This window comes from Styela clava, chromosome 8 (genome assembly GCF_964204865.1).
Source record: "Styela clava chromosome 8, kaStyClav1.hap1.2, whole genome shotgun sequence".
NCBI lineage: Eukaryota > Metazoa > Chordata > Ascidiacea > Stolidobranchia > Styelidae > Styela > Styela clava.
In genome coordinates this window covers 19,658,730-19,684,404 of record NC_135257.1, presented here as the reverse complement: position 1 = coordinate 19,684,404, position 25,675 = coordinate 19,658,730, and the positions used below count along the sequence as shown (strand labels likewise).

The 25,675-nt window shown below is 36.0% G+C and overlaps 3 protein-coding genes across 4 annotated transcripts in view; 1 reads left to right on the top strand and 2 right to left on the bottom strand.

Moving 5' to 3' along the window:
- LOC120345464 (glycerol-3-phosphate dehydrogenase [NAD(+)], cytoplasmic-like) overlaps positions 1-21,747 on the bottom strand; it is a 31,565-nt gene extending 9,818 nt beyond the window's left edge. The window contains exons 1-4 of the mRNA XM_039414921.2: positions 21,459-21,747; positions 3,913-3,981; positions 2,742-2,919; positions 312-452 (exon numbers count right to left, since the gene is read on the bottom strand). Coding sequence (XP_039270855.2) covers positions 312-452; positions 2,742-2,919; positions 3,913-3,981; positions 21,459-21,661 — 591 coding nt within the window. The 5' untranslated portion in view covers positions 21,662-21,747. The remainder of the gene's footprint in view (positions 1-311; positions 453-2,741; positions 2,920-3,912; positions 3,982-21,458) is intronic.
- Positions 4,032-9,218, bottom strand: LOC120345462 (DNA ligase 4-like). Its single transcript, XM_039414919.2, has one exon. The coding sequence runs from the start codon at positions 9,190-9,192 to the stop codon at positions 6,403-6,405; it is 2,790 nt and encodes a 929-aa protein (XP_039270853.2). The 5' UTR covers positions 9,193-9,218; the 3' UTR covers positions 4,032-6,402.
- On the top strand, positions 12,112-14,879 carry LOC144425657 (uncharacterized). 2 transcript variants are annotated; one of them, XM_078115109.1, is made up of 3 exons: positions 12,112-12,665; positions 13,819-14,041; positions 14,383-14,879. In XM_078115109.1, exons 2-3 carry the CDS (start codon positions 13,942-13,944, stop codon positions 14,625-14,627), a joined length of 345 nt encoding a protein of 114 aa, XP_077971235.1. In that variant the 5' UTR covers positions 12,112-12,665; positions 13,819-13,941; the 3' UTR covers positions 14,628-14,879. The 2 variants fall into 2 exon arrangements, with proteins under 2 accessions (XP_077971235.1, XP_077971236.1); XM_078115110.1 differs by lacking the exon at positions 12,112-12,665 and having other exon boundaries at positions 13,284-14,041.
- Positions 21,748-25,675: the final 3,928 nt, after the last annotated feature.

The window sequence follows — 25,675 nt, the reverse complement described above, 5'->3', positions numbered from 1 at the left end:
CTTAACGAAAAGAAAATATACAGGGTGTTATGGTAAAATTTTTCGTCATGGCAACGTTATAAAAGTAGCTGCCAAAAAGAGTCAGTCGTGAAATGTTTAAATGACCTTTCACCGTAATTCAATACTCTTAAACGGTGTCAGTCGTTGAATGTATTAAGAAGCATTTCACCATAACTTCTGTTAATTTTGCATTACTTTTTTAACACCCTGTATCCTAATTATGAGAACAAACCATGACATCTAGTTATGGAGCGCAATCCCGACACAGGGATTGGAGCTAATTAAGCTAATTAACCATTGTCAGATCTCACCTTAATTAAAGATATTCCAATGGCGTCAGGTTTGATACAATCCTTAATTCCATTGCATAGACCTCCAATGAATTGATGTGGAACAACAAAAATAAACATGTCAGCCTCTCTAGACGCTTCTTTAAGATCTGGGACTGCTACCTGGAATATTGAAAACAGTAAATTATAAAGTTGGACTACTGAATGGAATGTTTAGAGGTAAAAGGCAAGTTTCATTTGAAAATATTACAAAGAACTAGGCAGGGTTGTCCAAAACGAATCGAATATTCGAATGTATTCGAATATCAAAGTATTTGAATACCTTTTCGGCTGATTTTCGAATAATTCCGAATAGTAGCCACTTTTCGCCGTAAACGTGGTGTTTCGTTTTACGGGAATATTTAAACGACTTTTTACGCTGTCTCACGTAATGACGATGAAATAGAATCGGCCCTTTGATTGTTTATATTCTGTGCGACCGTACGTCGCATAGTGTTGCGACACAATTGCACGTTTGCATATTTAATTTCTATGTGGCCTGCTTATTATTCGCATGAGTCTTCTCAAGCATGATTTGTGTAACCTTATATTTGGGTCTTAGGGTCTGCCAATCATGATATTTAATCGCAGGCTGGTTATCGTTACTTTAAAGAGAAACACGTCCACCAAGATAAAGTGATTTGTGACCCTTTCGTTTTGCCGATTCAGCAAAACACGACAGGGACAGGAAAACAGCTGTGAAATAACCCGTGGACGTACAGTGTAGTACCTATCACATTCCAAAATTATTTCAACATTCGGGTTAATAGGTTGTCCAAAATGATTGCCGCTTTACAACTTAAATTTAACGCTCAATTGTTAAAAATAGTTAATTCTGTGAGTATGATTCTACCAAACTAACATGATCTGGTTCTAAACATATAAAATTATTAGCGAATTAATGCCAAATACAACGGGTATTTGTGGACATGAAATACGTGGTAAACTGCCCAATTATAATTAATTTCGTATTCGTGTTTACAAAATAATAAAACTAATAATTCTAAAATGCAACGGCGATCCGTGGCCTTCAAATGTGTGGTAAACTGCCCGATTTACCAACATTTGAGTTATGATAATAGAATTAAATTAACACGGTAAGGCATTTTAAGTAGTAGTATCAGTCATGGATTCGAATATTTTGTGCAGCACAAAATCATCCTAGTAAAAAGTCCATACTTTTAAATACAAACCAATGGCAACCATTCTCCAAATTAGTTCCCAAGAGCGGGATAAAATATAAATTCTTTTTCCGACTCGTGACAATTTTTCGTGAGTACGAAAATAAGAATCAAAACTAATTATATTCGGCACAATATCACGGCAATCTGTGGACATATGTTGTGTGGCAAACTCGCGAATAATATTAATTTTTGATTCCTATTTTCGTATTTACAAAATACAACGGCGATCTGTGGACTTACAATGGGTGATTAACTACCTGATTATAAATAGTTTTTGATTCCTATTTTCCTATTTATGAAATAATAAAAGTATTATTACTCAAACATACAACGGCGATCTGCGGAATTGAAATGTGTGGTAAAGTTCCCAAATATAATTAATTTTTGATTAGTATTTTTGTACTCACGAAAAAATTGTCACAAGTCGGAAAAATGCCTCATACTTTATCCCGCTTTTCGACAAATAATTTGGATAATGGTTGGTATTTAAAAGTATGGGCATTTTACTAGGATGATTTTGTGTTGCGTAAATATTCAAATCCATCATCGATACCACTATTGTCGTATTAATTTAATTCTGTTAACATGACTCATGGTATATAAAATATATACTGCAATAATCTACAAATATGAAATGCCTGGTAATATAGCTAGGTTGTAACTTGTAGATAGCAGTTATTCCATTGCTTATTGTATGGAAATTCCTACATACATTTAGGTAAGCTTCAATTAGTGGATTTTATTTTCGAAGTATTCGAAATTTCATATTCGAAAAAAATAATTTCGAATGTATTCGAAATAGTGAACTATTCGGTATTGGCCATCCCTGGAACTAGGTGCTCTTTAATCATAATTTAAAGTGATAGTCACCCAAGTATTTCGCCAAAAGTTTAGATACATTTAAAAATCAAAAATAAATGATTTGCTCTTTTTCTCAAAACAGTTATTTCAAATTTTATCCTCCTGCATTAAAGCTTTAGACTGTTATTGTTTTTTGGAACACTATCCCAATAGCCAATACCACTAAAAGTAACCCACACCGATACTTTAAAATGGCCAATTTTTCAAGTGGTCGCAATGACTTGTTAAGAGCGTGACATCACAGCTTATATACTAAAAATTATTAGTTTACACTTTGCAGCAAAACTCCCGTCTCCGAGTCCACCAGCAGATCTAGCACAAAGACATAAAGGAAGGATAACTCCAATCGATATAAAAACCGACTCACAATATTTTCTGGCAGTTTATGTCCAGGAAGATATTTGACATTTTCATGATCTTGGTTGATGATTTCGGTTAATTTTCTTCCGTTAATTATTTCTTCATAAACATACATGTTCACTCGATCGTGAAATGCATCGTTGGTTGCCACATTTTTACCAATAATTTTTGCAATTGCAGAACCCCTGTGAGTGAAATGATGAAAATTAAAGATGGTAATAAAATGGCGAGGTAAGGAAGGGGGCGCTCCAGAAGTACGTGTACTAATATGGAGGTGACTAATTTTGTTCACCTACTTTTCATCAAGTTGTGTAAAGGGACGAAAGCCTATGGGCAGGGGGTAGGTATATTCACTTGGCTGATACAGACAGTCCCCGAACTCGTAATAGAACTAAAATAAGGAAAATCGGAATAAAATCATGGCCCAACCCTAACCTGGTACACACATTACCAGGAAGGGTACTACCAGGTTCAGAATTATCAATAATGAACTTGATATACGGTAGTAAATGCATGACTGACCAGGTGAAGTCTTGAATGTCCACTTTTGAGCTTTCCAAACTACAGCTGGCAAAAGGATTTTGGAGATAAAAAAAAATAGAGCCACTATGACTATAATAAAATCCCAAGGTTACCAATAACACTACATGAGAGAATGAAAGGCTGCTTTTAGGAATATATATGGAAAACCTGATTTAGTAAATGTTTAACTGGTAAGTCGCAGTACAGGTGTCAAATTTTTGGTTTGTGACGTCTATTCCAGAGGTTTAAACTGTAGCTTCTATAGGATTTTGAAAGATAATAGAATAGAACAGTGGTTCTCAACCTTTTATGACTCGTGGCCCCCTTTCGGAGGCTTTTAGCACTCATGGCCCCCACTTTAATATTCCAGAAGTATTAATAGGGTTATTTATCATTGATAGATTCCAAATCCCATTATGTTAAAACAATTTGCACAAAAGAGAGCGAAAACACCCTGCGAAATAACCTTGTTGAGCAGCAAACTAGGAAAAACTGAGATTTCTTTTAAAGTGAAAAGTAAATTCAGATTTAAGCCCATCCTTGTGGCCCCCCTCCAACTCCTCTGTGGCCCCCTTAGGGGGCCGAGGGCCCCCGGTTGAGAACCGCTGGAATAGAATATCAAGCTCTTGTAATTGTAATACACAGAACATACTAACCAGTTGCCAGATCCAATGATGCAAACTTTTTTTGGAGACATTTTCTCAAGGATGCAAAATCTGCTCGGACTAAACAAAAAATACTTGACTATGAAAATTAATGTTAAAGGAATAAAAAATTCTAAAATTAATAGAAAAAAATGAAGTAGTGAAAAATGCTTGATATATCATACTATTCTTAAAGGTTCTCAACCCTTTATCCTTTTCTCATTCACAAAATTCATGAGGATAGGATTTACATATTCATCAAGGGGAGAGGAAAGCCTATAAGACGACTTAATCATATGACGAACCACTGAAATCATGCTCGCTCGTACAGCATATGGGCTACTAATATAAAGAGTGGGGGTTACGTCAGGGGCTGGCAAATAGTCCAACAAAATGTTTTCAAAATAAAAAAAAATTGAATAAATACTAGAAAGTAGTAGAGCTTTTGGAAATCAAGAAGAGAAACGGAACGGAATTATAGGAAATAATAGACAGACATGGAGTTATTTTTGGAACATCATCTAAAATATATAATATTCTAAGAATGTTTTTTTACGATTCAAGTAAGAGTAGACAAAATTAATTTCGGTTGAACAGTGGAATTATGTGAATAAATGATGTGATTTTACGAAAAAATATTTTATCAATCTACATCAAGAACAATTGGATAAAGCAGGCTCAATATCATAGCATAAATTACTTTCTACGAATAACATAAGGTGAATCAAAATTGAAAATTATTGATCTTGAATATGCGATATATTTTTTCTACAAATGTGTTCAACTTATTCGTCATCTACTCTACAATATAGATCAGCGGTTGCCGAACTATGGGTCGCGACCCACTGGTGGGTCGCAAAAGGTCTATTTTGGAAAGTAGCAAGAAACAAGCTCATCCTCTCACTAGCTTCACTGAAAATTTAGTTTGAGAAAATAAATTTGTTTCCTCCATCAATGTTTTATTAATTTATTAAAGGTAAATGGGTCGCCATAAGCTGTGGTAATAAATAGTGTGTCCCAACTCTAATAAGTTTGGGAACCACTGATATAGATACATTGTGCAATGTTGCAATTTCTAGTCCAGAGGTTCCCAAACCGCAAACCATGGGTGAATTACGGCCCGCGTAACGATTTAATATGGCCCGCCGAGCTTAAGTGAAATATTTTAAAACTATTTACCTTTTTGCATTTCTAGATGCCGGCAATTGTTACATCATTATCACAGTTTGAGAATGTGTATATTCGTAACAATTTAAATATAGCGGTATCTTAATTAGATCGGGATGATGTAATTTGTATGCTCCTGCCCTTCCACCCTGTGGGCGCTCCCCTCTTACGGCCCACGAATATTTTTTCGTTTCTAATTTTGGCCTCCGGTCAATCAACTTTGGAAACCACTGGTTCAGCCTAACCACAAGCAAATGGGGAATTGTAAAAGACTACAAGTAGAAAATTGGGTGCTCCCAAAGTATTCGTACCAAGATGGCGCACAACCTGAACATAGTATGTGTACCAGATTATGGTTGTTCAGGTTGTGCGTCATCCAGTTACGAATACTTCCAGAGCGCCGAAAATTGAGTAAAAAAATAATTTTGCATTGATCTGATTATTTGCAAAAAAAACATTTTCCGATCAAAATTAAGAAACCCTATTTCAAACCATAGAGATATTTACTATTTAAAATTATTTTTCCAAAATTTTTATGGTCCCCCGAATTCTGGAATTTACTCATCTGATGACTGAGTGAAAATTTCCTTCCACAGATAGAAAATAGGTCTTGAATAACTGCCTCGATTTATGATATTTGAATTAGAACTACCAGTAAAGATAAAAATTACTCAACATTTACAATATATTTAACTCCTTATATAGGATTCCTTGTATCCTTATCGAATAAATCCTAGAAAGTAGTAGAAAAGTAGGACTCACTAGAAATATTAAATGAGTTGAAGTGAGTAAAAACACTGACTCAACAAAGTTCATAAATGAGTTGGTATAAAATAACAATATAAGTGCTCCATCAATTATGCTATGAATATATATGCTCACTCTAAGCATTTGCCTAAATTTTTGTATCTTCACTAAAAGTATATTATAAAATTATTATAGCACAAAAGTCAAAAGTCTCCATATAAGGTGACACAAAAAAAACAGTCATTCGGAACATATCCTGGACAGAACATAACTTCAGATTCCAAGATTACTGAGACTGTTAGGCTCAATAATACACAAACAGAAATTACAGTGTTGAAATATCTTTATTTTTGTCGAAGTAATTAAAAAAATTATGAGTTCTGTTTTTTTTAGAGTCATACTGTATTTATAATATGGATTAGATAGGATTTTCATATTTATCCCAGAGGATAGGGAAATTGATGACGCGCCTTAATCATATGGCAAACCACGGTATCTGTCCATGTCGGGTAAGGGAAATAGCTAGTCAGTTGTTTCAGATACATGGGCTCATTTTTTATCATATTCTTATAGACTGAATTACAGTATTTAAATTTCATACGGCCTTTCTGTTTCTACTTTACCATTCTTGACACATTGAAGCAACCAATTAATTGAAACTAAATGAAATTTAGTTTTTGAAGATCGTCTGATGTTTTTAATCTCAACAATATTTCCTATAGTTTCAGATAATTCATCACTAATCACATGAGTAGTCTTCTCTGATATTGTGTCGCCCAAAATTGCACTAAAAAATCGTGAAACTGATCTCGCCTCCTTCCATTTTGATGTTTTTAATTGTGTAGTAAGATCATTAACGACGAGGCAATCATTTATATAAAAATGAAAACCCTGAAAAATTGAGGTCTTTAGATCATGAAATCCGAACGAATGATAACGAGACGACACGTCATTTGCACAGCATTGCATGACGGTTAAACGATCATCCGCATCTGGTGGGGGAAAGTGAGATGAATACCCCTCTGTATTTTCAACTTTTGAAAAAAGCTGTTTCAATTTTTCAACATCTATGTCTTCAGTGTATTCATCGCCATATTTGTCAAACTTATCCGCAAACTTTAACTTAGTCTTTTCAGATGTGAAAAGCATATCCTCTGGCATAAATGGAACAATCTCTCCTTTCTCCAAGCAAAGTAACAACCATGGAACTTTAACAACATCATGTTTCCCACTTCTTATAATATTGCGTACACGAACATTTTTTTCATCGCGAGCAATTACACAATACGTTTCTGAGCTCGGATTTTGAACAATACTGCCACCATATGACGCAATCTTCTTTTCTAAAGAGGATTTATTGTGATTGGCTACGCCAGACATCACACAAAATTCAAAATCTTCAAAAGAGCTGGAACATTGTTCAACATCCATTACATTTGTAGCTTGAAACCTTGCAGAAACAACAGCCGATGGTTCAACACGAATTTTCCGTTTTTTGACACTGGGTTCTTTGGTTAGTGTAGCGTGACGTGCTGCCAATTTCCCTTGCGCCATATTTCTTAATTCCGTAAGTTGCGTGACGTCCATAGCATCTGCCGCATTTTTGTCATCTCGTGTTCCAACTATTCTCGGAAATCTCAATGTACAACCGGCAGCGTATGCTGTGGACTCAGTAATTTCAGTCGCTCGCACTTGTACCACAACAGAATTATCCGGGTGAACAACCACTTCTGGCTTTTCTTTTGTCACAATAAGCCATGAAGGAGGTTTTCTCTTTTCAAAAACTCGCAAATGCGGTTTCAATTTCTCAGTTATCTCTGATAATTCTTTATCAGTATACCCAGATCCGACCATACACAAGGATTTGTAAATTAAATTCGGGCTTTTGTCATCCCTTACGGCCAACATAAATTTGCTGATCAATTTACCGTGTCGGCCGTCCCCGAACTTTCCTCCGACAATAACAAGATCAAGGTCATCTACCACTCCACTAACATACTCAGGTTTAATTTTAAACCATCCACTACCTTTACGTTTGTTGGGAGTGTACGGAGCTTGGGGGTGTTTAACAATAATCCCCTCCTCACGTCTATCAATTGCTTCATTCAAATAAGCAAGCGTTTCCTGATTGGTTGATACCTGTTTCCTTTCAGCCAATTGCATTCGACCTTCAAGAGGTTTAAAAATTGACTCTAATTTTTTCATTCGCTCAGCGACGGGTTTCGAAGTCAAATTTTCTCCATTTAAAGAAAGCAAATCATAAGCGACAAAACATGGCTGCAGGTCGTGATCCTCAGTAACATGTTTGATATCAAACTGACCTCCTTTTTGCATAAAAAGATTCAAATCCGGGTCATACCCCATCATTTCCCCATCTAATATACAAGAACGAACATTGGGGGTAAACAGATCATGAATAAATGGGGTTAAAGACCCCGAATATGGGTCCTCTCCGAACACAGTTGAATACTCTCGGCCACTACGAGAAAAATATTTATACTTCAAACCTTCTTTATGAATTTGGCTTCTTTCGCCGTCGTATTTTATCTCTAAATAAAACGGTTTATGATCCATCAGGTTTTCTACTTCCGTCAACTTTGCATTGAGAGCAAGCATAGGACGAAACGGTTGAAACAATTCAATTTCCGTGTCTGATAAACGAATTGATGGATCTCTCAGTTTCATACAAACTTGTCGTAAATTTGTAGTGACGTTGAACACTTCTTCTGCATCAGGGTGAAATTCAGCCATCAGTACTGACTGCCCAATTTTCAGTCTCGTGTCTTTTAAAAGAATCCTAATCAACCATTTTTGCTCTGAAGCCGATGTTTTTTGTATCAGGGTCATCAGAGTTTTTTGTACTTGTTCTTTTTTACGTTCACCATTATACATTGCCAGTTTATCTAAATTATCATTGACTTGCTGTATTGAGAGAGATCCTTGCGTTGTGCACCTTTTTGATAAGATATGGATGTAAGCGATTTCAGCGAAATCTCCTGTAGCTAATGTATTCGTTTTTGGGTTTTTATATTCCAATAATTTTTTAGCATCTGGGTTGGTTCTTGATAATCCAAGAACGTCAATATATAATTTTGCCAGTAGGGTTTCTTTGACTCCATAAGAAGGCCTCTCCCGATCTAATTGTGGTGCAATGAGTCTAAAAGCTGGGTAAAAAGAATCATCTGGTATTGATCCATTCGTAATAATTTTGCTGTGCAATTTTTCATGATGTTCTCTCCATTTTTTGACGAAGTTACGGAATTCTTCACGCCTTACTGGATTAGATTTTCCACGACTTATTCGTTCGAATAATTGGCAAAGTTGCCCGAAAGGAACTTTTGAAGCAACAGTGGTATCCACGGCAACAGGAGTAGTCATTTATAATGTTATATTGAAGACAAGAAGCTTAAATATACGGAAATAATATTTTAGGATAACAAAGTCAAATAAAAATAGATAATCTATTTCATCTCAGTCACGACAACACACAGGACGAAAATTCAGGAAAGTTGCCAAGACCTCAAATGAGATTTAAATATGTGACATGAAGAAACTATATGGTTATAAATCAGTAAGTGTATAAGTATAAAAATATGATGCGATATCCTTTAAATGGGCCTTCAATAGAATCGCATATTATGCAGCATATCAAAAATGCGCAAATCTACCATCCAAAGCAGTAAAGGGCATGAGCCGCATAACCCTACCTCAGCATTGGAGTAAATTACAGAATATCCTGACTTCTCCTGATCTCTGTCTCTAGTGTTTTCTATGCCACCTTCTCATGCTGAAATATTTCTCACTTGCATTAAATTCTGGGGTCTAGTATAGTTTAGTACCACAGGTACTTCCAGTGGGCGTAGCATAACGATTTTTGCATATGTTATTCCTAACCCTCACCTGACTATGCCATCCAAAAATTACGACCCTACGACGTCACCATCACGCCATAGGGATTGCCAAAGTATAATTACGATCGCCCAAAATGCCATCTGCGCCGCCGATAAGAACTTTCTAAAGCCGGCGATATCTCTCCTATCGTTGCGACGAGAAAACAAGAAAAATCGCTTGCTCGATTTGGGGTTATCGTCTGCGCGTTTTGGACGACCATCCGCATACTTCGGTGAGCCTTATTACGCCACTGTGATGTCGGAATGGCGTAATTTTTGGTGACGTAGTCAGGTGGGGGTTAGGATTGACATATGCAAAAATTGTTGATCCAGGCCAACTAGAAGTGGATGTCGTACTAAACTATACCAGACCCAAATTCTGTTCTCTCCAAATCTTACCCGAGGTGTTGTTTGCTGTCCTGATTTTTTATTCAGTTTTTATCAATTACCGGTACTTGAATTATTTTATCGTCTGGTATGATGATTGCAGGATTTGGGGTCATTTATAACAGGTATAAATTCCTTATTTTTGAGGTGGAACTAATGTTGTTTGCTCTCCCGATTCTATACTCATTTTTTTGTTGTTGTTGTTTTTATCTATTATTTTATCGTCTACAGCTGATTATGGAGTCGAAATCAACTTATAACTTATACAAAAATTCCGCAGTAAGTCTTGACTTTAGATGGATATTCACAAGCAATTACGAAGTAAAATTTCACGAAAATAATCGAATATCATCATTTCAAATTTCGTCGTGGAGATGACAGATGGCAGGATAGAAATGCACCAATCTGCAAATTGCAGAGTTTGCTCCAACTACCGGTACCGTACATGTACAATATTGTTACATGCCTATATACCTTACAATAGCAATAATACAATATCATTCAACTCATTATTTCGAGCTGAACGTACAATAACTCAATTTAAAATCTAATATACGAAGATATGTCTGATTTCAGGATTTATAACATTACGCGGTCTGGCAACTGTAGCAAAATGATATGACCTCCGTTGTTTGGGAACAAATCATTGGAGCGTGAAATATAAACAACATGTTGAGTGGTGGGCAATTCGGGAAGGATTATCAATCCCCGAGAGGAAAAATCGACGAAAAGGCATTATCATAATCCGAATCAAATTATCAAACGGACCTAGTTGGCAAGCCTGAACGGGAAAAACCCGGAATGGATGCTTTTAATATGCCTTTGAACGTAAGCTCGGCAAGTGAATTCCCGCAAATATTAAGAATTAGTAAAGGTTTTGAGAACGAAAAATTGAAAAACGTTCAACACAGCAATAATTTTGATCTATTCAGATAGAATTCACACATTTATCCCGGGGTAGAACAACGATAAAATGGCTCATCACATTGCGAACTATGACCTGTTGTCCGGCTACCAGCCAATATCGGGTATGGGATTATTGCCAGATGATTGTTTCAGATCCCTGAACTTGAAAATTTGGCAAGTTGTTCATATAACGCACTTCAAAATTAATATCAATAAAATAGTTTAATCAAAATACGGACTTACGTGGCAGAGTGACGCACATTGCGAGGAGTCAGCAATCCCTTAGCGCAGGGTAATGAGAAGATTGTCAAAATTTTATGGAAAAGTAGTTTTGAAATAGTAGAATTTGAAATAAATCATCTTTCACTAACTTGGATATGCTGAAGATGACAATTCTATCACGCTGAAATAAGAACCAGACTTCGGCAACAAAACCATATGTGAATCTTTCCAATAGGACAACTGCACACAATTTTCGAACTCCGGCACAATAGGGTTTTTCGTTTTACTAAACGCGCGGAACAAGAATAGTTAAAAGTTTGGCCAAACTACGGTAAAATTGAAGTACATAAAGTGAAGCAAATTTCTATAATAATTTTCGAAGGACGCTTCTTATTGGTATGATGTCGGGAAGTCTTTAGACGCCGATCTATGACATCAAAAATTCTTATAACGCGTGAACAAGCGGTGTGCTAGCTGGTTCCATCACATTTGAACCCACGACAATTGCACCTATGGAATTTTTTTTTTGTTTTACGGATATTTGAACCCATACTAACCCTAACCCATGGGGTTTAGCACCCGCATATAGATTGAACCCGAGGATATAAACATGAGTTCAAATGTACGGTCACCGTGCTAGGTATGTCGCTAACTTCTAAAATTAATGGATATTTTGGACAAATCCCCGCTCATGATAGAAAATTTAGCTATTATTCTCTTAGGGTGAGAATGCAGATCGCGATGAAAATTCAAAATATTGCTAACCCATATTTGATAATTACTAATTTGTTATTTCAAAACGCGGCGGGGTGTTTTCCTCAAATTTTAGTGACTGCCTTCATCAGTGTTTGAGGCTTTATACAGAAGATCTAAGCAATTACCGAATTTCAGATAGATTCAGATATTTATTTTTCGTCGTGCAAAAACATTGTACATTTAAACAAATGGTAAAAATTAAATAAATACATTGAAAGAAAGAGGTACAATATTTGGACTGCAATAGACGAGGGATCGCGAAAAGACTATCAAAAGTCATCATGTCAGCGACACCATTATAGAAGCAGATTAAGTCAAACAATACAGAAATAAATCAGCAAAAATAAATGAAACAATTTGGGAACTAAAATGTACGTGAGAACAGAAGATTCGATTAAATAGAAAAAAGCATTGACGAATTTAAACAACTCAACGCCATGCTCCACCGAGCACGCCAACAACAAAGAAATTGCTGACGTGCGTGACGCAGCATAATGTTGTTGACTACTTGGGGAATTCCCTGCAGCAGCAGCAGTGGAACTACTAATATAACCAATGAATTATGATTAAGAAAAAGACATATTCAATTTATTTTGGATTGCAAAGAGCACATATATATTGGAAAATATTAAACGACATAAGTGAACTACAATGGATGAAAGCATATTAAAGAAGCAATGACTATTAGAGGTAACTAAAGTTTTTGAATTTTGTCTTTGTTATAAGAGTTCATAATACAGTTATTTTGTGAAGTGACTTTCATAAGGAGCACATGCTATTAAATAATAAAATAGCAGTAATGGAAATCAATAAGGTGAAAGGATACCTAGCTTATTATAGAATCTTGAGCAAATAAAGGTAAGAAACACAAGTGCTTTGTGAGAGAAAGTCATGCTCTGTGAGCAGCACATACTATTGGAGTATACCACAGTATTGAAGAGCAAATAAAATAATAATAATACAAGGATAGTGATAGCATATCATGAGAATAATGACAAGATGAAGGTAACACCCATAATTTGAAAAAAGTGAGTTTCAAACAGTCTGAGATACATTTCAACTCTGCCAGCCTACTGACAGATATAAGAATCTAAGTAAAGAAATTTTAGTGCTTTTTTGAATGAATTATAAGTCTTAGAGCGAAGTGTGTCTTGGAGCGTATTCCAGAGTTTCACACCGATGAATTTAATAGAGCTTTGTGAACGATTGGTAGAAAAGCGAGGCACATGGTATGAACTATTGGCAGCGGAACGAGTTGAATGAGAGTGAACACTCATCTGTTTGACAAAATAGTATTTAAAAGCCATAGGCAGTTTATTGTTTAGGTGTTGGTGCATGAGTTTCAGTATCTCGATTTTATAAATGTCTGACATTTTGATTATTTGATTCTTATGGTAAAGAGGATCTAATCTTGACATTGGTCCAGCATGGGTCAAAGCACGGATAGCCCTGTTCTGTAATACTTCAATCCGGTGTAACAAAGTTTTATTAGCTGATCCCCAAGCTATAATACCATATTGCAAATGAGATTGAAACAGAGCGAAGTATATCATGCGTAACGTAGACAAAGAAGTATAACGCCTAAGCCGATAAAGCATTCCTACCGCCTTGGCTAATTTAACAGCAGTGTTGGTTATTTGAATGTCCCATTGCAGTTTGTTATCAATGTGGATGCCAAGATATTTGAATGAGCTAACGTTGTCAAGAATAGTTCCTTCAATCTCAATTTTCACAGATGTCTGTGATTTGGATTTACTTGGAGCAAACAACATAGTTTTTGATTTATTTACATTTAATGTTAATTTGTTTTGTTTCATCCAATTTGCTACTTTTCTTATTTCAGTGTTCACTCTGGACTGAAGCACATCCGGAGACTTGTCGCTATCTAGAAGATTGGAATCATCAGCAAATAATTTTGTAAATAATGAGGAGCTGTGTGCAAGATCGTTGATGAAAATAAGGAATAATGTCGGGGCCAAGCATGATCCTTGTGGGACTCCATGAGTCACATGTAAGGTGGGGGAACAGTATGAACCCATTTGAACAAATTGTGTTCTATTTGTCAGGTAATTTGCCAGGAGTTGGCTCGCTACTCCTCTAATTCCATAATGCCACAGCTTATAGACTAAGATTTGGTGATTAACAGTGTCAAAAGCTTTCTTAAGATCTAAGAAAGTTGCACTAATATATTCTTTTTTCTCTAATTTATCGTATATATGGGATATAGTGTCTAGAATTGCATGCGAAGTGGAATGTTTGGCTTGAAAACCAAACTGTGATTTATTAAGTACACTATGTTTTGTGAAAAAATCCATTAGCCTCCTATTAATTAAGCGTTCGAATACCTTGTTAATAGCAGATAGAATAGATATGGGTCTATAATTTGATACATGTTTTGTATTACCAGATTTAAAGATCGGAATGACTCTGGCGATTTTCAATGAAGATGGGAAAATGCCTAATCGAAGCGAGCTGTTAAAGAACTCTGTCAGACATGGTGATAATATATCTGCAACATATCTGAGAAAGCGACTGGGAATGCCGTCTGCCCCAATTGCCTTCCCGACCCGCAGGGTAGCTAATTCTATAGTTAGTTCGTTCATCGTTGCTGGACTCAAGAATATGGATTGGTTTACTCGTTTGCCAAGGTAAATTTTGAAGCCATCCATGTCATTACCGAACTTTTCAGAAAGAGCGGAACCAACAGTAGAAAAATACTTATTAAATTCTTGCGCGATCAAATGATTATCATTTATAGTAATGCCATTTTCCAGATGAATTACATCAATATTTTGCCTAGATTTATTTTTTGTGGATGCAATTTCATTAACAATTCGCCATGTTGATTTCGGGTTTCCTTTATAGAAAGCAATACGGTTTTGATAATAGATTTGTTTAGCATTATCAATAGTGTGTTTCAGTACGTTGCGATACTTTTTAAAATAAGAGCATTGGGAGGTATCTTCAAAGCATGACTCTGTCAATGCGGTCTTCGCAGAACTTCTTCGATCCGCCAGACTAGGGCAACAAACATTCTACATACTTGAACGCTATGCCTGGCCAAGCATAAACAACGTGCCTTTGTTGAAGACTTGACGTAAAGATTACCTTTCGTCTGTCGACGTCACAAAGAGTGATAATCTGGTTCATGATGCATTTTTGCTTGGGATCTAATATTGGGCTAGAATAACTTTAGGAGGAATAACAAATGACTTTATATAGTCCACGTTAAGAGCTATTGAGAGGGCATGCGAGCCTGTGACATAAAAACGTGAAAAAAATACCGATCACTTATAAATTACGTCGGTTCTGCCAGGGAATAACAACATCCGCCATTTTCATTAAAACAAGATTCCTAACTATGGAGTCGATATTGCCCGTCGGCGCGTTTCACATGATCTCCAAGGTACAGGCCCATAACTCCCGTTTACCAAGAGCATTAATCTATCGCACATATCATAAACGGAATCTAACAACATTAATCTATCGCACATATAATAAACGGAATCTAACAGAAACAAATAATCAACTGCGTTTAGGCCAAGTGACATAGGCTACACAAGATTTCATTGAGCTAGTCTCTAGACGTGACTCCCTTGGGCCGCCAGCACATTGACTGGCCGACCGTTCTATATATCTATCCCAATCAAATGTATTTAAAACGCAAAATCTATTGAAAAACGAAAAGATGGAGCAAGAGAAAGAAATACCTTGAATGGCAATAGAAAACACAACACACTCTTGGCAAAGTGTAAATGGCAGTAGTGCGAAACACATCTAGAAAAAATAAGGGCAGAGAACAAACTAGGTAAAAGAAATATTTCAAATAAAAGCTCAACTGGAAAAAATATTTGCTTACTGGCTAGTCGGCTTATGGGGTGGCATAAGACACATATGTTAAAGCCTTCAGCTACCCTCTCTATAATATATCCCAATCAAACTAATTCAAAACGCAGAAACAATTAAAAAACAGAAACGTGTGCAGCAAGAGAATAATGAGTGAATCCGTGAATGATAATAGAAAAACGATCCTTGGCGAAGTGTATGAAATGAAATAAATGATTGATTGAAGTGTACGACACATCTAAAATAAAACAAGAGCAGAAAACCAGCAGTCAAAAACGACGAAGCTTTCCTCGTCTAGAGGTTGCCAGTCTGGTATGTTTGCTTGGACCATCATCCTGCTCGGGTGGGATGGGTGCTGCAGCCGATACCAGCTCATCCTTGAATTTTAACAAAGATAGCTTGTTTCTTAGTGTCGGGTTATGCAACTTGCATAATAGATATGAATTTATGACTGAAGACTGCAAAAGCCAGTAAAATAGTGGTTTTGTTGTTTTCGAAAGTCTGCGAATGGAATTGTCTTCTTGATCGCGAATCATTGCTATATTTAACAAGTAACCTGTTGCGGAATCGGAATGGGCCTTTACAATGACACTTGATTCTGTTGGCTCTCTATCCATTGGAAAAATCCGCCTGAAAGGTAATCTTTTTTTCGCACCAAGCGCTAAATGTTTTTCCAAAATAGCTTCAAAGGGTGAAAAATACTTCTGAAAAGATTGCACAAGATGCTGTACAATTAGAACCGTCGTCTCATCCTCTGAAGGGTTATGCTTGTTCACTTCACAAACACGAAGCATTGAATAGTATAGTATTTGGAAGCGCTCCAATGGCATAACTATTGAGAAAATTTCAATCCTACGATTCCGTTCCGTTGACCCAAAGTCTTCCATAGTTGGCTGGATTACCGAACTCATGTTTATAACTAGTCCAATGAGAGAATACATCTCTGCAACATTGGTATCTTTCCAATTTTTTATGTGTGAAAATTTTTCCATTTTTTCAGTACGTAAGTTTTTTTGGACATATTGATTAATTGCATTCACAATGATGTCCATAAGATCTTCAGAGAAGAATAATTTGAAATAATCAAAATATGTGGTGCAATTGTCAGGGATATCCTTGGGTCCTGATTTACCAATGTGTAGTCTTTCAAATAGATTCAATGCATCAGTAGTTATTACAACACTTCGTTTTTTAAACTTTACCAAAGTTCCATGTTTTATTTCGATACCAGAAAGTTGCTTTTTTGTAATAGATCGCTTTGGTCTTGTTGATTCATCATCCTCACTGCTGTCTATGTCGCTTGACGACAGGTCTGAATGAAAGTACAAGTTTTTGATTTCCTTAGTCAGCAAAACAGCCAATAGAATTGATAAAATGAAACAAGTTCAATACAAAATATACTATATATTTTATTTTGTCTTCCCCCCAGTGTATCAGGTACGGTACCAGTACCGTAAAGGTATCAATCAATCCACCAAGTATATATTTTTTTTCCGAACGGTAAAAAAATAAATAAATAACACAAGCACAAACTACGAGGAAATAATACAGTACACAGTTTTACTGGGGCAGGGAAGTCGCGGGGAACCAAAACTTGTTATTGAGCAGTGACACCAGAAGTATCACTGTTATTATTGGATGAACAATAAATGAGGTGAACACTAAAAACAAATACGTTAAGCAATTGTTTACATGGGGGGAAATTATTTTTATATTTTGAATGTTAGAGGGCGGTTTTTCTAATAGTGCACTAGTGGCAAAATTTGTTATTATAAGGGGGAAATTATTATTCAAGTTAATCAAGAATTGGGCAAAAATTATAGAGCATGGACATAGCAGCAATACAATAATAGTATAACTTGAATCCCTAAAAAAATAAACCATAAAGTCTTTTTTCCATCTATCCATAGCCATCAAGTAGTCTAGATGAATTTTTATTCGCTTACTGAATGTTGCAAGTGAGTTTTCTTTAATATTACATGGATTTTTTTCCCAAATCAGAATACCTTCTGTTTTGAGCGATTTTATTGTTAATGAAAATGAGCATCGAGGCATAAAATCGAGGTCCCTTTTGTAACACTCCATCAGGCATGGCTATGAATGGTTGAAATTTTAGTGGAAAAGTTATGAAATATCGGGGATAGCATACCGGTACGATATGATTTAACATTATAACAGTAGGGTTACCTATAGGCCTAATGATAAAAATTAAAACCCAAAAAAAAAATATAAGACTTCTCAAGAGTTCCGCATATGTATTGTATCACTACCGGTACTGTAGCCTACCCTATTTAAATAATCAATACAATATAAAAGAAACCGGATAAAAAGGCAACAAAAATGCGGTTTATTTATAATGTCAAAAAACCAGAAATTGACAAGTCATACCGGCACCGTACCTTCGTAGTTAAAAGCATCATCAGAATCAGGTTCCCCTATTATTCCTTCCAGAATAAGATTTCTCGCTTCGTCAGGTGTCCACCTACGCCTAGCCATGTTCACAACAAAGATTTCAAAATAAATATCTCGTTCACCAAATATCTGCTACAGGTAGGCTACGGGTACTAGCTCGTTCAGAAGTTAAATCACCGTAAACTCGCGCCTTCAACAAAAAAAAGACCGAGCGTCGATTCAACTAGTCTCAGAGCAGCAATCCCGATTATTTCGATTGATAAACCTCGATAGCGAGCAAAATGGACCTTTCCCCGAGCATCGACTTCCTAGTTTACTTCGTGACATCGGCCAATCAGAAAGATGCAAAAAGTGACGATCAGAAAATGTTATTTCAATTATTGAGAATATGCAGTATTCTCATTGTTCCAATATACAGAAAATACAATTTGTACGTACACAATACAAAAAGGAGTAAAAATGGCATTACATGGTGCCGAACCTATTAATCGAGCAGTGACACAAGTGATTGGGTCAGCGGTTCCAACCTTTTTTGTTCGCGCGGCGTCGAATTATCCGGGAAAAAACCCACGGCGCACTTACAGAAAAAAATTTCTGCCCTCGAATGAAACTCGTTATGTGATCGTTCATTTGTTACCAACAGTCCGCATTTGGTTTTATGGCCAATTAGACCTAACCCTCAATTCTATTTTATGAATCAATTGCTGTTTGTTTGTCATAGTGTGTAGCCCTAAATAACACAATTTGCCTGAACTGTTCTATTATAGTGTGCATTTTTGCTTTGCTGTTTCATCAACTGTTATTAACCTATTTAATAATAATATGTTCCTGTGGATACCATAAATTGATGCTGCCCTTGATTTTTAGTGGGTCAGAACTCATATGTTGTCTAGCACCAAGATTAATTTATTACCCTCTATGTCAATATTTGGAAACAAATATAACTCATACTGTACTAGGGGATTTATCATATATGTTCTATATTTCTGTGGACACCATAAATTGTGGATGCCCTTAATTTTTTGTGGGTCATAAGTTGTATAGCACCATGGTTAATTCATTACCCTCTATGCCAATATTTGGAAACAAATACAACTCATACTGTACTAGGAAATTTCTGATATATGTTCTGTTATTTACATTGATGAGTTCCATTGAATGCATTCTTTTTGTTACAATCTTTGCAAATTTTCCTCCCATACTCATTCTGTATTGTACATTATGACACCACTAATCTGTTTTTATTGATCATCTCATTTTTTGTGATTTATTCATGTTGTACCAATTTATATTTATATTTACTGTGCTCTCTATGCTACTGCTAAAATATTATGCACGCTTTCTTACGTCACATGGGTACTGAAATTATACAGTGACAATTCCTTGATACTTATAGTATGCATGGGTTAATATGGCCTATCAGAAGGCCTCACCTAAAAAATTTATTGAACTCATGCAACCTGTTTATGCAATATTCAAAATATAATTAAACTTGCAGTGTGCAATCTTAAATGACATGTTTTTCCTAACCTGATATTTCTTTATAGCGTGCAATGTTGTTCTATTCAACCATCAACTATTAACCCGTTTAATTCGTTAATCATACTGTACTTGTCTTAGTTGTCCATCACTTTCATAATTATCCAAATGATATAAGAATTATCCTATATGTTTGATTACTGTTATATTATTTCTTTTGAATATTGTATTTATATAAATGAGATCTTTTGAGTGCCTTTATTGAGCTCTACCCTTTTTCAATTACCGTAGTCAAAAACTTTGAAATGTATCAAGCATACAACCTCCCTGATTACACGATTGTTATTTATTAAAATTCCAGGAATAAAAATTCAAGTATTCTGCAGTGGTTCGCCATATGGTTGAGCCATCTTATCGGCTTTCCCCTCCCCCAGGATAAATATGTAAATCCTATCCTGTTTTTGATATTCTGGTGGAATCTTCAAACATTTGACAATGCTAATAAGGCTAAGAATTGAAGTCCAAAATGCCCCCTACACTGATCCCCCGTGTCCTTTTCTTTTTGATTGAATATAAATTTTGTGAAAAGTATTTTTTTATTTTAATTCCAATGATGAAGAAGTTAGTTATATTACTAAGTTTCAATAACTTCTTAGCTTGGTTGCAAATTTTCGCCATGTTGTTTGAAGCGCTTGATCCGCTGTATACATTTTTTTTTCTTTATACATATATTTAAAATGTTTACATAAAGAATTATTTATTATAGTTTAAAGCCGACTGATATTATTAGTGCAACTAAGTTTCCAACTATATCTCATGTTGACTTCATTTTTCACCTTATTATTCTTACCCGTTCAGGTTATATCGTGTTTATTTTGAGTCCCAATTCATTATTAGGTATAATCTGTTTACATTTATATTATTTTTTGTTCCTGAAGTTTGTAAAAATATGACTGGTCTAACTTTTTCATTAAGTCATCTTAAAATTTGAATCTTATTCATACAAGCGAAATAGGTGGGAGTTGACCTCGATGACCGCATGGTCGTATCGCTCCCTCCTGTCCATACCAAAACAATTTTATTGTTGCTACTTTTTTACTGTATTGATGACTGCAATTTTTTTTGGTTGACAAATTAATAAATCTCTCTCTCTCTCTCTCAATATGCCTCTTAAAGTTTATGAACAATGTGGGCCTGAGGAATTATTGCAAAAGGACAACTCTTCTCATCCACCTCTACCTGATTTTGAAACACTTAAAAATCACTCGCGTTGGCTAAACTTGACTCGGAAGATAAGGAAACTGCAGCTCGCAAAATTGAATCACGTAATGTCTACCTATATTGTTGTGTAACAGTAAAGCCAGACACTTCGTAACAGGAAGTAAACAACAAAGAAAGATAAAATGAATAAAAAAAAATGAATTCATATACACAGCATTTTAAATAAGTAACAATAAAAGATTTGTAATAAATACAATGTGTAAAATATTCAAACATATACTAGTTACGACTAATACAATTCTGTTGATTTTTTGGGCGTACTTCGGAAATTGCTCCCTTTGGGAACCGCTGGATTAAGCCTTACAGTAATTAATACTAGCATGAAAAATCCATAAATATTGAAAAAGCACGTCGATGCGACCTGACATACCCGGTAGACGCCCGATAGGATCTTAGGATTTAAGCGTGATTTACGGTTGGTATGAGAAAGCTATCCGTCACACAGAATCAATAAAATATGCGTACCTGCTTGGATGGGTGATTACTCTCTTTCGAAGTGTCGGGCTTACAGCAGGAGAAACAGGACTTGGAACTCCCAAGAAAGGATTCTCGACTTGTAAGCTTAAATCACCAAACTCCTTTGCTGGAAGAGGAAATGGAGATGCAGGATCTCCTTTAGGACGAACTGGCGGTACTTTCTTGCTCAAATGATGAACAATTCGTCTCATAAAATTGTATTAACACGATAGATGACAATATACCATAGCAGGTACGTAAAATTAGCCTGAATTTAAAAAGCTGTGAAATCTGCTGATAATTAAAACAAAATCCACAAACACACGTAAATACTAGGAGCGCGCGGCTTCAACAGAAGAGAGAGGATAATAAATGAGAGAACACAATACATGCTATTCTCTATTTGTCTATTGCGTAAAAAATTAGGTGCGATCTGCATGTCCACTAACATTCTATCTCTAAATTCTTACTCTTGTCACTTACCTGAATTTTACATCCATGGTATTTACATTTATGGCCACAGGTATTAAAATTAAAGTTTCAAATTAATTAGTAAAAATATATATAATCGGCGCTTGCGTCTTAGTGCAAGTAACTATGCTTTCCAAAAATATAATCTCGTAATTGTATATATTCCATGATATTTTATTATGTATAGGCCTAGTTCATAACTTGGCGGTCGTTTCCCGCCGCGAGCCTTCAACCTGATTCAGATGACCGTATGGTCTTATCTCTCTCCCATTCTATACCGTAAAACTTTGCGTGTGTTGTTGGGTATTCTTTTATTGTTACAATGCTCCTCTTTTCTGGTTGGCAAAAAATAAATCTCCCTATATCGTAATAAACCCTTACTTTCAGCCTACGTGAATTTGTATCGACCTACAATTCAAATTAACACCCGTTAGAACCAAATTATTACATCTATTACATCGCCATGAGCTAGTCACACGACGTGACATTTTGCAATTTATAAAGTTCTAGGTAGGCTATGCCATTTTAAACACTCACCTATTTTTTTTTGTGCGACACGACTTCCAGTTCTAACTTGAATATATATAATTGTACAGTATTTGAATACCCAGAAATTGGCATATATATATATATATCAGTGAAGATGTTCAGTCAATTACGTAACACATTTTTATAAGTTTACAAATAATTTTATCGCTGATAGCAAAATATCTACCCTCTATCTAACCCTCTAAATTTGGAAACACCCGTAAAAAAATAGCCGGGGAGTGTAATGCTCGCTAGTGTCTTACTTAGTACAAGACAAGGTAACCTTAACTTTCTACCTCATAATTGGGACCTCCAGAAGTATGTGCACCAAGATGGCGCACAACCTGAACATAGTATTGTACCAGGTTAGGGTTCAGGTTGTGCGCCATCTTGGTGCACATACTTCGGGAGCGCCTATATTTGACTATCTACAGCTGTGCTGTCTTCTGTATGGTTTATTACCTTGAAATTGTTTGCCTAAAAATCTAAAATCGCATTTCCCCGGAAGCCTTTAAACTAGTATACTAAATCTTTCCTCTCAGACTACACGAATTTATATCCATCCAGAGTTCTAATTAACACCCGTTAGAACAATTTATCACATCTATAAATATCGCCATGAGTTTGTCACCAGAGGTGACATTTTTGCAATTTGTAAATTTCTATGAATGACTGCAACCAGTTGTGGGATTCTTTTGTATCGATCTCACTAGCAACTGGTTCCTTTACTTTAGAACAGTGGTTCCCAAACTTATTAAGCCACGCCCCCTTTTTAGAATTTGTCTAGTTTCGCGTCCATTTCAAATATATTAGCAAACAATAAGCCACAAATAACATATATATATATATATATATATATATATATATATATATATATATATATATATAGTAAGACGAAAGTATGTTTTATTCGAAAAACACGTTGAAAATACGAGAATGAAATCGCAATATCTGAACAATAAAGAAATGTAAATGTCCAAAACAAGGCAGGGAAGATTAAAATTCTAACAAATATATTTGATTAGCTTCACGCCACTTCAAAAAAGTGTTTAAATATATATGTCACATCGTGAGCTACATTGACATGGCACCCTCTGCGTAAATTTCGAACAGCCGCAAAAGACGCAAAAGAACGCGAGTCCTCGATAGCAGTGCAATTTACTTCGCTGCGGTCGCGAAACGTTTCAAATAGAACAAACAAAACGAGCAATCAAACCACATTCATTCAGATCTATTTTATTTGAAAAAACAACAACTTTAAATTGAGATCCTGGTACAATTAGACGCGAACTGCAAATCATCTTTAAACAACATTTTCGTTTTACGAAGTCCATGAATCTGAAAACAAATAACTGGTTACCATGCCCAACATGGACTGGTAACCGGACGAGAAGCCGTGGTTTGACATATGATGAAGTCGTCTTATAGGCTTCTTTCTCCCCCGGGATAAATATGTGAATCCTATACTATATATATATATAATATATTATAACCAAAAAATCCGGGTTGAGACATTTGATTGCGTTTGAAAGACTGGTGTCGCCAGCGCTTTTGCGAAAATATAATTTTGCATGATTGAGCTATAGTAGTGAAGTGTAATGAGAATGTAATTCAGAGAAATAAAACTGTGGGTGGTGGCATGATAGAAGGAATTTGGTCCTTTAAAAACAAGTCGGAGGCGAGATATAACCTAAAACATTTTCTCGTCAGTTGACCGCTCCGTATTTAGTCTATTGTAGACACATGAATAACAAAAACCTTTCTTCTTTACGAAGAAGTTTTTAAAATTCAAACATTCGCTCCTGAATGATCAATCTACTTCCACTACATTATATTCAGTCGCCGACAAGTTCTGACAAAAGGCTATTTATTAATGTCCGCTGCCATAATATTTGCATGAAAACATATTCTTCGTTATAGGCTACGATAACCCTTGTTTTTAATCGCAGTAGTCGAATAATGAACCGTGTAAATCTGACGTCAAAAGTAGCCTGCGCTGATTCTGTACGAAAGTACCTACTTACAAAACGTCGTCGGCACCCCCTTCATTCTTAAACGGTGTGGTCATTGCTGACCAGCCGTGGCACGCTTCTCGACGCCATTGGCCCCGGTTCTGTGACATTTTGAACAAATGAGACATCACTTCACAAATTAAAAATGCCCACCTTACACGGTACTCCTGTAATATGTGTACCAGGAGAACCATGGTACACACCCTGGTATTTTATTGATTCATAAGATTATTTTACGTCATGTTGTGAGTGAGGTTTAGTCATTAGTATTAGCACATTCTCTTTTCCTTAGTTTGGTAATTTTACCATTTCCCCGGGTATCGATTCTTTAAATAATATAACATATTGGTATATACACGTCTGGAGCGCCCCTTACGCCCCGGCCACTGACTTACGAATTTATAATCGAGCTTCGTCATTTAAGACTGGGTTGTTGACAAACCTATTCTGGTAAAGGACTTCCCTCTAAACCAGGGGTGGGCAAGAAGTGAAAAAATAAAACCTTCGGCGGGCCGGATTATTACAAAAATTACTTCGGTATCCAATCTTTGTTAATTAAATGCTCGACACTCTCTGTCAACTTTACGTTTCTTGGGATATTCCATGGTTAATGAAACTTAATATAAAATCTAATTTCTAAAATCTTTTTATATTTAGATTCCAAAATATAATTGATAAGTAGTGGCTAGTCGGGAATGTTCACAACGCTCTCTGCTCTGACCTTATATTGTTTGTTTAACAAGTGTGCTAACGCAATTGTTTGTTCACTAAGGCAATTGTTTATTTCGGTGACCGTACATTTGAACCCATGTGTATATCCGCGGGTTCAATCTATATGCGGGTGCTAAAACCCATGGGTTAGGTTAGTATGGGTTCAAATATCCGCAAAACAAAAAAAATTTCTATAGGTGCAATAGTATGCAGGTGCAAATGTCGTGGGTTCAAATGTACGGGAACCGTTTATTTCACCAGCTCGCACTGACAGTGCGGTGAGAGTAGAACGATCGGCAACTCTCATGAATGATGCGTCGGACCACATTACTGAGGGTGGTTGGATAGAGTCAGCGGGCTGGTCAAAATCTTGTCGCCCGCGTGCCGGACCCGGCCCGGGTGCCGTATGTTGCCCACCCCTGCTCTAAACAAACATCAATGCGTGGATCATAAGTTTAAGAATATTTATTTCCTGAAAACTTGTATTCTTATAAAGAATATGAA